The sequence below is a fragment of the Eretmochelys imbricata genome, chromosome 27 (assembly GCF_965152235.1).
Source record: "Eretmochelys imbricata isolate rEreImb1 chromosome 27, rEreImb1.hap1, whole genome shotgun sequence".
Classification (NCBI taxonomy): Eukaryota; Metazoa; Chordata; order Testudines; family Cheloniidae; genus Eretmochelys; species Eretmochelys imbricata.
Window position 1 is genome coordinate 11,368,672 of NC_135598.1, and position 15,078 is coordinate 11,383,749.

The 15,078-nt window shown below is 43.4% G+C and overlaps 1 protein-coding gene across 1 annotated transcript in view; it reads right to left on the bottom strand.

Moving 5' to 3' along the window:
* Positions 1-4,263: 4,263 nt before the first annotated feature.
* NPEPPS (aminopeptidase puromycin sensitive) overlaps positions 4,264-15,078 on the bottom strand; it is a 61,589-nt gene continuing 50,774 nt past the window's right edge. The window contains exons 16-23 of the mRNA XM_077806047.1: positions 13,103-13,237; positions 11,213-11,432; positions 10,468-10,610; positions 9,086-9,142; positions 8,447-8,554; positions 7,757-7,912; positions 7,604-7,651; positions 4,264-4,669 (exon numbers count right to left, since the gene is read on the bottom strand). Coding sequence (XP_077662173.1) covers positions 4,517-4,669; positions 7,604-7,651; positions 7,757-7,912; positions 8,447-8,554; positions 9,086-9,142; positions 10,468-10,610; positions 11,213-11,432; positions 13,103-13,237 — 1,020 coding nt within the window. The 3' untranslated portion in view covers positions 4,264-4,516. The remainder of the gene's footprint in view (positions 4,670-7,603; positions 7,652-7,756; positions 7,913-8,446; positions 8,555-9,085; positions 9,143-10,467; positions 10,611-11,212; positions 11,433-13,102; positions 13,238-15,078) is intronic.

Genomic DNA, 15,078 nt, shown 5'->3' on the forward strand with positions numbered 1-15,078 from the left:
ATATAGTTACCATCCTTTCCCAGACAGGACCAACTAGAAATTAGCATTTAGAGTTTGAGCCCTGCTCATATCTGTCTGCTTCAGGTGAGCTAGCAGAATTGATAGGATAGGACGTACTGAGTAGAAAACCCTAAATGGATTAGTAAGTAAACAAAAATTCAAGTCAAATGTAACCTCTAAATTGTTGTAAAAAGTTCACATAAAACTTAAAACCAATATAGGTATTTCAATGACATTTTTAAAATGTCAGTGGAGAGTCTAAACCAGAATCTTCCTCTACAGCATTTGCAGTCCAGACATGGAAGTGCTGGTGGAGGAGAACTTGAACAGGAAATTGAGGAGGACTGTAGGTAAAGTGAAACTAGGCTACTTTCATGGTCCAAGCTGCGAAAATGGCAAAAGCAAACAAACCATAGGAAGTGAAGAGTTTGAGGTCTGTATTTTTTAAAAGCTGAGTTTTAATGATCTAAGTTGGGGTTTGTAGCATAAGCAAGGAAGTTGATTTGAAAATATGATTTAACTTTACTAGGTCCCGGTAGCCTTAGGTGTAGAGAGATCAGATAGTTAAACCTTCCACCCAAAGCAAAGCACGCAGCTCATTTCTGTTACTTTGAGGCTTTGTGCTTAGGGAAGGCCGGCCACCAGTTTGCACAGAGCAGGAAGTGAGGTCTGTGGTAGGAGCAGCATCTGTTCCAGACCTACACAGCACCTCGGTTCACTGGGATTCAAATGAGCTGCTTTAGCACAGCTGTCAGAAGACCAGATAGGGGATCAGGAGCACCATTTCCAAGCGGGGGTGTTTCGATCCCGGAGCTTAGCAAAGCCCACCTGCCATTCTAGCACATGCAAAGCTCCTGCTCCTTTAAAAGGACATTCCACACAGGATGTGTATGGTTGCAATCCCAGCACAACCAGTCGGGACAGAAATCAGCCAAGTCCCTGAGGCTGAGGTGCCATTACCCTAGCCCTCCACTCCAGTATGCAGAGTAACATGGGAAGGGGGTAAGGAACCTTTCACGACAGCATCTTAGTGTTTAAGATTCACTCAGACCTCAGCCTGCCTGGGAGGCAAGTGTGGTACCCAAGACGAGGCACAGATTACTCCTCCAAAGTGTCACAGCCACCAGGATTAGACCCCAGGAGTTCCACTCTTGCACTTCGCTCGCTGCTTCTCACACTTACACTTAGGGATACAGCATGACCAGGAGCTATAAGCCCTGGTAGGTAAGTAGAATATACCCAGATTGTCAGATGAGACCCTCAGAAAGCCAATGTTTCAGTGAGGGAAGATAACAGATTCGATACAGATTTTTCCACAAACCACCTTGGGATGTGAGTCAGCCTCGTAGCAAGGTTCCTGCAGGGAGAATAGATTTGGTGGTATTGCGAGGCCAGTGATGGGATGGGATGGAAGCAAACTTCTCCAAAGCAGGCTTGGAAAGCTTTTAGTACTGCTTTCCGTGCTGTCCGTCTCCTACTTCCTGCCTCATTTAGATCTCAGTGAGGAGTTAGTGGGATAAAGAGTGAAACAGACGAGAAGGGAGAAAAAGAACAAACAGAATTCTATGTAACATTTCATGGGCTTAACTTCCAAATGCAATACAGTGGAGCCCTTGTTTAATGAGCTGACATGGAAGTTACTTATAATCATCCCTGATGTTCCAACCATGGGCTGCACACACCATTGCAAAATACACCTTACTCCTAACCTGCAAAATTCCTGTTGTTCATCACCGAAGCCTCAGGCCAAGCTCCACCAAGGCAGCTCAGTCCTGATCGGCAGCAACTCCTGCTACTCCTGTCCTGGATCTCTTTAGACAGGGTACTAGTTTGTACCAAGTTGCAGGATGATTGCATTGATGTGGACAAAAGAAATGAGATTTATTTTCATCCGGGACCCAACCTAGATCAACTCTCCTGGATCCAGAAGACCCAAGCTTTCAATTTGTTAGTCAGCCAACTGAACAGTGACCACAAATTTCAGAGTCGCAGCCGTGTTAGTCTGTATTCGCAAAAAGAAAAGGAGGACTTGTGTCACCTTAGAGACTAACCAATTTATTTGAGCATAAGCTTCTGTGAGCTACAGCTCATAGTTGTTATTTTTGTTGTTCTACCTCAATAACTTGCAAATCAAATATGCTTCGTTTACAAGTCAAAATGAGACGGTCTTAACTTAGCAGCTGCATCTGGTGTCAAAAAACCAGACAGCACTCTGTTCTCTTCATACATCACCAATCACACTGGAAGGAGAACTTCGCAGGTTATTTGGTCAGCGCACAAGAGGCAGAAGAGAAACCAGCTTGCTCTTCTGCAGTTACATTGGCACTGCAGCCCTGACAGCAAGGAAAAAACGGTTTCGGTCAGTAAATGAAGTCGATATGACTCAGAACACGTAGGGAGCAGACCAACTGCCTATTTTAATCACATTTCAATCACATTTCTGACCATGTAGCTACACTCTCTAGGGATGCTGGTGTTTTTCAGACCAACCATTATCTGCCATAGCTATAAAGCTGCCTGTTACCCATGTACTTCACCGCTGTGACTCAGAATCTTTGCTCAAGTGATCCATGCCTTGAGCATCCTTCTGTAGCTTTGAGTCCTAGCTTACCTGCCTATAGCTTATGCAAAATGTTCCTCCCCGCCCCTCTCACACACACATTAAGCATGGCCACATTAACCCAACTCAGACTCCTTTACTGCTTCCCTTTCCATTTCAGGATTCAGCTCCCAGTTCCCTCCTTGGCTTTTAAAGCCCATGATGCCTTGTGCCCGCAGTCTTTATACCACTAGTTTCTATTTTATTCCCCTTTCTCTGTACCGCTAGATAATCTCATCTCTGCTTGTGCACATGCTCCTCTGCAGCTCCTGCCACTTTAAAAGTCTTCCTGCATCTTTATCACCCTGACTCTTCACCTCGTGTTTTCAGCTGAGATTTGGAATCTCTCCTCCCTTGTCCACCCTTCGTAAATTCTGTCCCTCGGCTATTAGTTCTGTCGTGTTTGGGAAATAGGCTGCATGCAAAATGCTATACAAGATATACAGGTCTTCTGATCTCCATATGGTTACCTCGTCCGGTACCCTATGAATGACTGCAGGAGGGGAAAAGAGGCTGGGGACAAGTGCTCCTTCGGGAAGTTAAAAGCCACAGTAGACAAATGACCAACAGCGTTCTATGGAAACGCAAGAAGCTTTCCAAGCTGCGACGATTAATCTGAAGCAGCGCCTCCTCAGACCGCGAACAGAACACAAAAAGCAGGGCATGGATTTCACATTGACATTTTTATTAACGCCAACTGTTTTAATTTTTTTTTTTTTTTTTAAAACAATAGCACAAAAAATTTCAGGGAAGCAGTCGGACAGTTAGTCTGATGACCTTCTGAAACACAGTTAAGCCACACCAAATATGAATTCCTGTTAAAAGAAAAAACCGTGGGAACTCAAACGTTCATTGATTAAATGGTGTTGTCTGCTTAGTAGACCATGCTGTTTTGTGAAGTCAATGATGGCACACAGCTTAGACTTCATCTAAGTCACACCAGTTATCACTAATTTAAGGCTTCGGAATCAAATGACCATCGACATCACAGCAAAGGAACAAAACTAAAAGCAAATGTGGCTACGGCTGTGAGGAGGTTGGACAAGCCAGATCTTTTAAACAAGTAACGGTGCCGCCCCTGAACAGCGGCTGAGGGGAACCAGTCACACGCTACTCTAGCTCCTCATTCACATGCAATTTGAGGGTGCATTTAATAAGGGGAAAAATATTGCCTCAACTGATCTCTTATTTAATGTGGCTGTGAAAGAGGTTTCTTTAACAATTCCTTTATCTCTAAGAAGGACATCAGCGAGTGGAACCATGGAGAAAAACCAAAGAGCAACAGAATATTTTTCTTTTTGCCAAGAGGCGACACAGAAGGGATGCGGGGAGGGGGACCTACTATCCTTGGATTTGATTGGAGGTTGCAGGAAAATAATCTCCCCAAAACCACACAGGTGGAATTTATGCACAGATTCAGACTGTTATACCAGCTACCTGCCTTTCATAGTGAACTGTTCCACACAACGTGCACTACAGTGTCTTGTAGGTCTCTGTCTTACACAGAGGTGTTAACCCATTCCTGCCCCAGACTTATCACAAAATTCCACTGACCCAGAGCCTCTGGTTTCCTTTTTAAGGGATGTAAAAAAACAGAACATCTGTCAATAAGAGTGTAGGAAGGGGGTGTTAAATATTTTAACCACTGACAAGGCTTGAGGAAGTTTCACAGTTTTGTTATGCTCTATTTTATTACTATCATATTTACAGACTTTTTTTTTTGCTGAATTGCTGATAATTTTTTTTAATAGAATTTAATTCTGGAGTGTGAGCAGGAACCAGTTAACTACATTCATTGTCCAATCCCCATCGCTTTGAGAAAAGACTCCAAATTCTTGGCATATGAATCAGCTGTTGGGTAGCTCCTCCCTCTCCCCCTGACGAGGCAGTAGGATTGCAGCAGCCGCACGCACAGATTCACACCATGGCTGGCGGGGCCTTGCGCTGCAGAAGATATTGGTGGATGCTCTCGGCGTCCCGATTCAGCCAAGCTGCATTCAGCAAGATATTTTCACAGCACTGCTGGACAGTGCGTTCTGCTGATGGAGCAGGGTGAGTCTCAAAGAAGGCCTGAATAAAACACACATCATCATCCATAAAGGGGTAACACCCATAGACAAAAATAATGTTTTTTTAAATGGTCAAATTCACCAGTTGGGTAGAAAGTCTTTCTACAAAATATGATTACACAATATCTAGCTCCTGGGAGCCCTTACTCATGCGAGAAGAGACAATTATGTCAATGAGCTTAGCTGGGTGAGTAAAGGTCACAGGATGGGGCTCTTAGTTTGCTAGAGCTACTTGTGTAACCACAGGTACTGCAGGGGAACAGCAAAATGTCTGCTCTGGTAGGGAAAATCCACAGCATTATCTTTGCAAACTGGTTCAGACAGAGCCTTCTACCACTATGTACTGACTAGCAGTGACAGCAAACTGAGCTTAAACAAAGACAGATCCAGCATGCATCTTATCATGGAAGGGCAGCAAATGAGAAACAAATCCAAGGTGTGACTATCATGAGGCTACTTGGAAGACACCAAATTAAGCCCAAGGCCCTTTAGGATTACTAATAACTTGGTTAACGGTCAGATTTTTTTTGTTTTGTTTAACATGCTGCTTTTAAATGGGCCTCTGGCCCCAGAGGAGAAGGGGCACTGCTGAGAGCACGGAGGCCTGCCCTTCTCTCCACTCCCCCAGAAGAATGGAAGTTGACCACATGGAAATAATTCCAGCCAGAGAGCACTCCATTAAAGACTGTCACTTAGCATTTTAGAATTAACTGACTACAGGAGCAGAGCAGAGGATGCTGTCAGAATAAGGATGAATAATCATTAAATTTATCTGCATACTAGCTCTTCCCCACGATAGCAGAACCTCACTAACTCATACTATTGACTAGGAGAGCCACTGAGAATTAGCACATTAGTGAACAAGGTAATAGTATCAATAATGAAGGAAACGGCATTACAAAGTACTCCGTTCACTTCTCTGGACAAGTGGCTGACTTTTGTGTAGGGGACAGAGGTTCTGCACAATCCCCTGCAGCACAGGAGGATTGCAGAGGTGTGATGTGGCTCATTCATCTCACTGAGTGTTCTTCCCCTCTATCTTCCGAAGTCAAACCCAGCCCCGCTCCAACGCACCAATTTTTGAGACAATCTTACTACGCTTCTGGAACAATCTGAATGTTAAAACCATCTTCTTATGGGGGGGTTGTATCTGAGAAAACCCTTGACCAAATGACCCCAACTTGCCAAACTAAACACTACTCCAGGCCCTGTGTGACAGCTATATTATTTAAAGATTCGTAGAATTTAAGGTCCAAAGAGCCCATTAGATCATCTAGTCTGACCTCCTGTATAACACAGGCCATTACATTTCACCCTGTTACCCCTATATTGAGCCCAACAGCTTGTGTTTGGCTTAAGTATCTCTTCCAGAAAGGCAACCAGCCTTGATCTGAAGACATCAAGAAATGGAGAATCTACCAATTATGATGGAGCAACAGCACCACCTGTTACGGTTGCATTAGGGATTTCCATTTTAACAGGGATGAAAAAGGTATACAAAAACTGTCTTTTGGGTCAGAGTATCATTTTTAATTGTTTTCTGCAGTTTGTGCACGGTTAGATTTTTCTATAGCATTTGTGGGAGAAAAATATCCTTTGAGGTTTGCTACAACTGTTCTAATGAAGGAGGAAATGTGGGTGCGGTAATATCTTTTACTGAACCAACAGAAGATATTACCTCCCTCATCTTGTCTCTCCAATACCCTGGGACCAACAGGGCTACGACAACACGAGTTTTAAAAAGGGCCATGTGACAAATTTTTAACATCGGATATTTATTTCCAGAAGGAGCCTCTGCAGGCAAAGAGAAAATAATGTACACAACACATTTGCAGAAAGCTGCCAAGGACAGGCCTTGAACTCTCAATATATGGGTGCCACTCAGATTCAGTGGCCAAAGCTTGTCGCATTGAGCCAGCCACATACTCTGACATCAGACCGTCTGCAAACGCTCCGGCTTGCAACAGAGCCCCAGTGTAGCTGTACACCGGCAAATGACTCTCTGGCTCCTCATCCTGGCTCTAGCCACACTGGTGTTCAGCTTTTACTCTAACTTTTTTAACATTGCTTTTCCAGAGAGGAAGTGGGAGCCAGACATTAGTTGAGATCAATCCTGAGCGAGTAAGATCAGTTTGAGCCCCAGGTACACACACAAAAAAGTTACAACATTTTGATGTCATGATTATTTTAAGAGGACCATATCTTGGGAACCCCTAGGCCAAATGACCTCAAATTTAGACCACTAATCTATCCTGGATCCCCATGAGGTACAGGAATTTTCAAGACAATCCAAATATGTGAATTTTAGAGCAGTTGGAAAAATCAGCTGTTAAACAGTAAGCTAGTCTCCACCTTAATTATAGTGGTACTAAAGCCTCTCTATATCAATTCGCTTTACAGTTTACATAGCACTTTACATCATAAAACAATGAACATTAGACAGTTAACCACCCCACCACTTCTGACATATGGAGGTTTTAATTCCAATTTACAAATGGTGGAAACAGGGCTAGTCCAGATAACAAAAGTTGCACAAGTTTACCTAACGGGATGATTTTAAATCAGTTCAGTTAAACCAGTGCAAAAAGCTATGTGGACACTTATTCTAGTTCAAACCGGGTTTATTGCAGTTTACTTTGAATCGAATAGGCATCAGATTAAGCAAAACCAAAGTAAGCGTCCACACAGGGGTTTGCACTGGTTCAACTAAATCAGGTTAAAAACCAATTTATTGAAACCAGTGGAACTTTCTCATGTTGACAAGGCCTGAGACACAGAGGTTAAGTGCCCTGGCCAAAATCACAGCCAGAGTCAACAGAAAAAGCTGGGATTTGAAATCAGGCGTTTCTGGCTCCCCAACTCTTGTGCCTGTCAAAGAAAGCTAGTCACTCTTTTGTTATTTTAGAGGACAAGATTAAAGCAAGATGAGTCTTACCTTAACTTCTGCAGCCATTTTATCAATTGCAAATCCATCCACCGATAGCTGAAAAGGGATAAGAATATTTATGTTTTAAGGAGAACCATTTTAATTAGAACTGTCTAAAAGTAATTAATGACATGCCCAAAGTTTCCAGGCAACTGCACCTACCTTTATTAGTCTGGATATTAAGAATCCACCCTGATAGCGATTATAAAGTTCCTCCCAATTGTCCTTTACAAATTTCCAGGCAGCTCTTCTCCCCTGCTTGCTGCTTCCAGCCACTCCACCGATAACAGACACGGTATCCTGGGGACGTACCTCTTCCTGCAAACAAGGAGGAAGCAAACATTCAGGCCAGCGTCCTCGGAAATAGACCATTTACTTTATTTCCCACGGCACTTTTCAGAGGTTGCGCTTGTAGGCAGCATCGATCAGCTTCTGTTCTCCCAGGCTGTTCACCCGTTGGCTTTTTAAGGTAGAGAGCAACAAGCTAGTCCATGAGGAAGAGCTGCTGCTAGTTAAACAGGAGAATGACTAACCCTGGGGACTGAGGGCAGAGATCCTCAGTCTAGGGCTGAACATTAAAATTCAAAGACAGGTGACACCCCTTCACACTCCCCCTCAATACCCCTCTTGGGCCTGACCCCAGGGCCTTGAGAAGTCTATGCCACGTTAATCATGGGATACAGAACAACTCTAGAAGATTTGGCAACAAGGCCAAAGTTTGGTGGGTCCTTTTCAAAAGCAGTTCTGATACTTCACCCCTACCCTAGAGCCTTCCATCCTACTACCTCAGGGTGCTCAATAACAACCCTGTTCCCATGAGGTAGACAAGTACCAGCCCCTCTGATAACTTACTGAAAGTGCAAAGGTCAGAACTTTTTGGATCAGTTCAGGTTGAGAGATGGCTCCGAGAACTCGCTCAATTCGGTTCTTCTCCTCCTGCATCTCTGCTTGTTTGTGTAGCTTCAGGGAACAAGAGTAAGCAGTGTTAAACACAGCACAGATTAGGAGCAATCGTTACGTGGATTCTTACCCTGTACAGAAAATCCTTCACAATATACTGGAGCTGTATGGCTGGCATTCAAGTGTTGGAGATTATGAAGTGGACATGTGGTACCACACGGCTATACATACTCCCAGAGCTCTTCCACATTATCAGCCCAGCAATGGGGAACGTAGCCAACTGGTAACCTGCACTGGACTACTCACCACTTTGTTTACGTAGGGTCAAGCAGGCACCACTCCTTTGAGCAGTGGTACATTGTTTTAAGAAAACAGGTGTAGAAGCCCACTAGATGGCACCTTAACACTATCTGTAACCAAACAGTACTGTGGCAAACTAGCTTCCACATCGCCTGCTAAAGATGGGAGCGACACTAGCTTCAGACCAACTGTCTCACAGATCAGTTCATGAGGAAGAATATTTAGTTCCTGCCCGGATAAAAGGACAGATCTTGAGGTGACAGGAACACAAAGCAACAAGAACGCACTCACCTTTAGCATAGTGTCTAAAGTAGCACCATCTCCATGCTTCAAAACCGTTACATATACCTAAGAGAGAACACAAACAAGGAACGCTCCTTGAAAAGCAGGCTTTTAGAAATGGAAAGACAGAGGAAAAGATGGCAAAATGGATGAATGGGCTATAGGTAAGACATTGTACATAAGAGTACCCATAGGAGTTCTCTAACAATGTAAGTGATCTGCAATAATAAATTTCTCTCACCAGTGGTCTGGGACCAGATCTTGGAAAAGTTTACTGGTCCTGAAAATATTAGTATTGGACCAGCCCCAGTAAGTCACAAGATAGTGGACTTTAAAGATCTGTCTTGCTCCTTGCCCTCCTGTTTCAAGTCACACTTCAGGAAACCTCAAAGCTAGAAATCAATACTTTAAAAAAAACTATCATGCTTAAATCTAACTGTAAAAGGGAGAGAGAGATTTTGGCTGCTAAAATCATGTTGGAAATTAAACATGGGACAATGGTGCCAGGAGGCAGTTGCAAGAAAGCAATGACAGTGAAGTGATTTCTAGTGGGGTACGGCACAAACCATTCCTGGTTCTGGTAATTCACAAGATATCTGATCTTAAAACTGTTACCAATCCTTTGATCTAGTCAATGCTATTTGGTACTGGTCCAGGACTGACTGAATGAAGCAAGTCCCAGATTTCAGACCAATGTCATTTTTAACCGCTGATCTGGTGATAGAGATAATTAGGATTTTTGTGGACATGCTAAATAGCATACTAGTGAAAGATTAAATGTTTTATTAAACTACAGTAACTCACTGGTGACAGACATATATACAAAGATTAATAAAGTTTAACGCCAGATGGGACCATTGGATCATCTGGCCTCACCTCCTATATATCACAGGCCACTGAATTTTATCCAAATACTCCTATGTTAAGCCCAATTATTTCAGTTAAATAAAGCATTTTAGTCCTCATGAGACTAAACACCTATAAGCATTCAGTCAGCTGCCTGGAGAAAGCCAGCAATTTAAGGATTAAACTGAATTACTGACTAGGAGCCAGCCGCAATTCAATATAGGGCACAGAAGAAATGCATTTACCAACCAACTTTACTTGTGTGGCACTGATTTCTGCTGGCTTGCCAAAGGGGATGGGGATCAGTTCACTAATAAGTTCCAAAGCAATGAAGAGCATTGCAAACTTGCTAGAAGCAAAATTCAAAAAAGGCAAGATCTGCTCAGTACAAACCTAATTCAGGGACAAAAACCTAGGACGGCAGTGCTGCAGTATGGGACTCATACTAATTCTGGTCACTGTAAATACGACAGTTTGGTACACAACAAGGGGCAGAGTGAAAATGGGTTTGGCTCCATTAGGAAGCAGAGTTCACAGTAACCTACAGGACTTCTCAGGTCAGCTGACAGGATGTGTTTTCCTTCTACGTGGTCCTTAAACCGACGTCGCGCTTCTTCTAATGTTGCCTTATGCCCAGCTTTTCCTAGTTTTCCCAAAACCAGGCCCCTCAGAAGTGCATCCAGATGACCTGATAAACAAGGGTAGGGAAGAGAGAAAAATTAATTTGGGACAATATTTAAGCAGCTCCATTCATGACCTACAGCCATTAGGATAGGCTATAAATGCACAATCATTTTCTCTCCCACATCCTTGTAAGCTGTATGAAAAAGCTAGATCTTTTCCACACCCCTGGCTCCACTGGACAATGCATTGACTTTTGAGTAGAGGTTCACGAAAAGGGGATTTTGCAGGCTAGACACAGATAGTTAGAGCTGTAATCTGGCCTACAGAAATTAGGTATAACGTCCATTTGAGCCTGTCAATGCTTTGCTACAACATGACTCAGATTAGTCCAAGACAAGTTGTGCATGCGTAAAGTTTTTCATTAACCGTGCAATCTTTGCACTGTCAGACTCAGAGCTAGGATAAGAGACCTCTCAAGCTGCAGAGAAACCTGCTGAGATGGATTTTACCATGTCAGCTGGCTTTAACTGCAGCAGGAAAACATGAGGAACATTTTTCTAAACACACCAGCAGCAATGCCCCACCCCCCAAAACTTTTAACCTATTCATCACAAAGCAGTATTTCAAAACCACTATTAAATTCCATAGCATAAAGAAATCTCCTACCCTCTCCAGGTTTGGGGTCCCATCCCAGCCTCTCCCCTATGGGTGAAAAGACATCTTTCACAAACACCTGGATTTCCTCATAGAAGTCTGTGTGGGACAAGAGAGTTGAGAGAATCCCCAGGTTACAGCTCAGGTCGCTCCACACTGTATAATTGGGCTCATTCACAAAAGCCTCCATGACTTTTAGAACATCTACAGTGCTAATGATTCCAGCTCGGGCCTGGGAGAGGAAAAGAGACAAATTAAACTCATCTCCAAACAGAACTGAAACAGTCAGTAGTTCACCAGATAGTTATTTAACATTCTTTCCTCTTTGCAGTCTACAGGGTCTGAATGTGAGCTGCACTTGTGTATGGAGAAAGATGGTGCCAAGATGGGTCTACTGAGAGTTTCTCACCTGCCTTCTTATTAATAAGACACAGCACCCAGAGTGCATTTGAACAGCAGACAAAGCACTTTATAAGAAGAAGGCTAAAGATAATAATGGGAAAACCAAGGCCAGAGCTTAAGCAACTTTCTCAAAGTCACAGTATGTTTGTGTTAGGGCTGACAACAGAAACCCCCTCCCCCAAGCCCAAGACCTTCCTTAATCCCAGTCAGATTCTGTGCCCACTGAAACCTCCCTTCAGATTAAACATCTACATTTTACTTGTTACCATTCGTTCAGCGGGGACAGTGAAACTAGGGAAGTCAGTTTCATTTCCCAATTCTTGGGCGCTAGCACAAAATTGTTGTTCCCTCCACTATGAGAAAAGAATTAAATAACTGTTCTTAAAAAGGCGTCATGAAAATATTTTTGTTCCTAGCAGTATCCAATACCTAAACTACAGGCCAAAACTATTGACAGCTTCCCCTTAAAAACCAGTAACAGCTAAACCGTGGCATTCTTTACAAGCTTAGGACTATTTCTATCTCTAAAGTTGCAGGAAGTCAATGAAAAGGAGGACTTGTGGCACCTTAGAGACTAACACATTTATCTGAGCATAAGCTTCCGTGAGCTACAGCTCACTTCATCGGATGCATTCAGCGGAAAAGTGAGCTGTAGCTCACGAAAGCTTATGCTCAAATAAATGTGTTAGTCTTTAAGGTGCCACAAGTCCTCCTTTTCTTTTTGCGGATACAGACCAACACGGCTGCGACTCTGAAACCTGTCATTAAAGGACGTCAATGTAGTCTCAAAATTGTGTTTAAATCCCTCAGCTGATTGCTGACTGGCAATATAAGAAAGTATGACTTCAGCTAACTGCTCCAAGAGCCCACCCCATCGGGCATTTGTATCTTGTAAAGGGGATATGCAAAGCTGGTACATCTTGCTTTAATGGAAATCTGTGCTTGGACACGGAATCCCAAACCACCGGTCATTTCTTTCAACAAAGGAGGACCTTCTCCAGCCCATTTCAGGAATGGAGAAGGGGGTCAACTGTTTCATATTTAACGCTCAATTCCCTATGCAGTTTCAAAAATACGTGTATAGTACGTGGAACATAAAAATGGGTTCTGTCCCCAGAGGGAAGACAGTTGACAAGCTTCCCCAACAAGCCCTTTACTCAAAACCCTTTTAGGGATCAGGAAATAGTCCTGACTCAGGTGAGAGAAGCAAGGAAAGTTTTCAGATACTATTTGTTTATAAAAAACACAGTGTGAAACACCCTTGTGGGAAATGGCAAAACAAAGTTGCAGGCTCAGGTTGGTGCCACAGGATTTAAATTTATAGTACAAGTTCTAACTTGCAAAGATCATTAATAATCCTCTGTATGCAGTAATCCCAAAGGTGCTTTGACTCCAGGAACAGAGCCCGGCTCTTCAGACACTGATAGTTACAGTAACTGTAGTTCTCGTTATTAATCATCTACAAAGCGGACAACACAGAACAGGAAGAGAGTTGCTCACCAGAGAGAAGAGATCATTCTGCAGCCCAAGCCTGTCCACAGGGGGTAGGGAGAGGTCTTGGATCGCTGGTATTAAACTCTCCAGCAGGTCAGGGCTGTACTGAGTACGGTAAAACCCGACTGTTCCCAGGTTTAACTGAAATACACCAAAATAAAACCAACATTACCAGCACTGAATAATTAAGCCAACTGTTGTTCTTCTGGAATATATGGAAACAGTTTTCAAATGGTCCTTGTCTGTATATGCAGCAGAATCAGCCACACTGTCATTTAAAAATCATAACTATTTTGCACAGCACAGAGGGAAAAAGAAATTAAGAGGTATGAACAAGGGAGAACAGATCTGAAATAAGATGTGCAGAAGCAGAGATATCCAGAATGGTAGGAGCTGTAGAGGTGAAAGTTCGTGCACCATCAGTGGTAAGTTTATGTGGGGGAGACAGAGGCTAATAAGTATTTAAATTAGTGGGGAAGAGAGCAGAGAGAAACTAGCTCCATGAGGTAAGACTGGATCAACTCCATGGAGAGTTATAACAAGGAGGGCAATTTTGAATGGAAGCCTAAAGCGAACAGTGTCTGTGGAGCTGTTTGAGGATGGAGTGACAGGGACATGCCTCTGTCTATGTCTGAAGGCAGACTGCAGCATTCTGGGTCTTGGAGGAATCAGCGAAGGGGACTGCAGTGTAGACACACGCACATCTAAGTACAGAGGAAGGACAAAAATGCGTATCTAACGTCACCCCACAGCCAGCTCCATTCAATTCTGATATTGGCAATGCCAGTGCAATATTTGGAAACCATCCAAATCAAGTTTGCAGATCTCTTTCTATTTCCTGCAGAAAGACAACTAAACTCCTCTGTCCTGTGTAAAAGTGCTTTGTGGTAAGTAAACTTGATAAACTACATGCCAGCTGACATAATATTACATTTCAATGACTCAAGGTGGGTGTTCAAACATCTAGGCGGATTTAACCGTGTTAAGATGTAAAAGAGCTCAGCCAGGCTTTGAATTTATCATCCGAACAGGACAGAGGTAAGTTCATACCTCTGCAGGTGTAACTGCACCGGGCAGTGGGCTGATTTAGCGAAGCATAACAAAGGATGGGGGGATTCTCTCTCAGAAGGGCGAGGAAGTGACATTTCTGAACAATATGATCTCATCTCTCCTCCCATTCTCAACAGGCACATCTGAAGGTTAATCTTCGTGGATCCCACCCAGGGCCCTACACTCCCCACTTTAAACCTCTCAGAATTCCCTCTGTTGGAGTCCAAGGATGAAGCGTTTCTCCTCTAGCCAGTAAGAGGAATTCAAAATCTTCTCAAGGAGATAGTAATGCAACTAAAGCAAGCAGGAGTCAAACCTGTCAAGTCCCAACACACCACAAGTATAACACCCTTGAACGCCACAGGACCAAAGATCAGGCAACACCGGGCAGTTCTAGTCTGAAAAGGGACTCTGAAATGGCATTGTAGGGTTCCAGATGTCTCTCACTGAGTCCATATCAAATGATTTTTTTTTTACAAACACAACTATGTTTTTTCCTACCTGCTAGCCTTACAAGTTCACCTTGGGTTGGGTTCCTTCCTTCTCAGGCATCACTATTACAGATATCGCAGGTCAAGTCCTGCCCTCACTGATAAACGTGCAAGTTCATTGTCTTTTAAGTTATGCACCCTTATTACTGGTGAGAAGGAAAGAACTCAGCTTCATTCTCTGATTCCAGGGTGAACTTGCAGAACTGCCAGCAGGAAAAGAGGATGTTACTTACCTGTAACTGGAGGTTCTTTGAGGTATGTGGTCCCTACATGTATTCCCTATGTGGATGCACATATGTGCCTGAGTCTGGAAGGTTTTCTTAGCAGTGTCCATTGACCAACACATGCATCGTGCATCCCCTTGTGCTCGCAGCCGAGGGTATAATAGGTTATGTGGATCAATGCCTCTCCAGGATCCCTCTTACTGCTGAGTACTCCAGT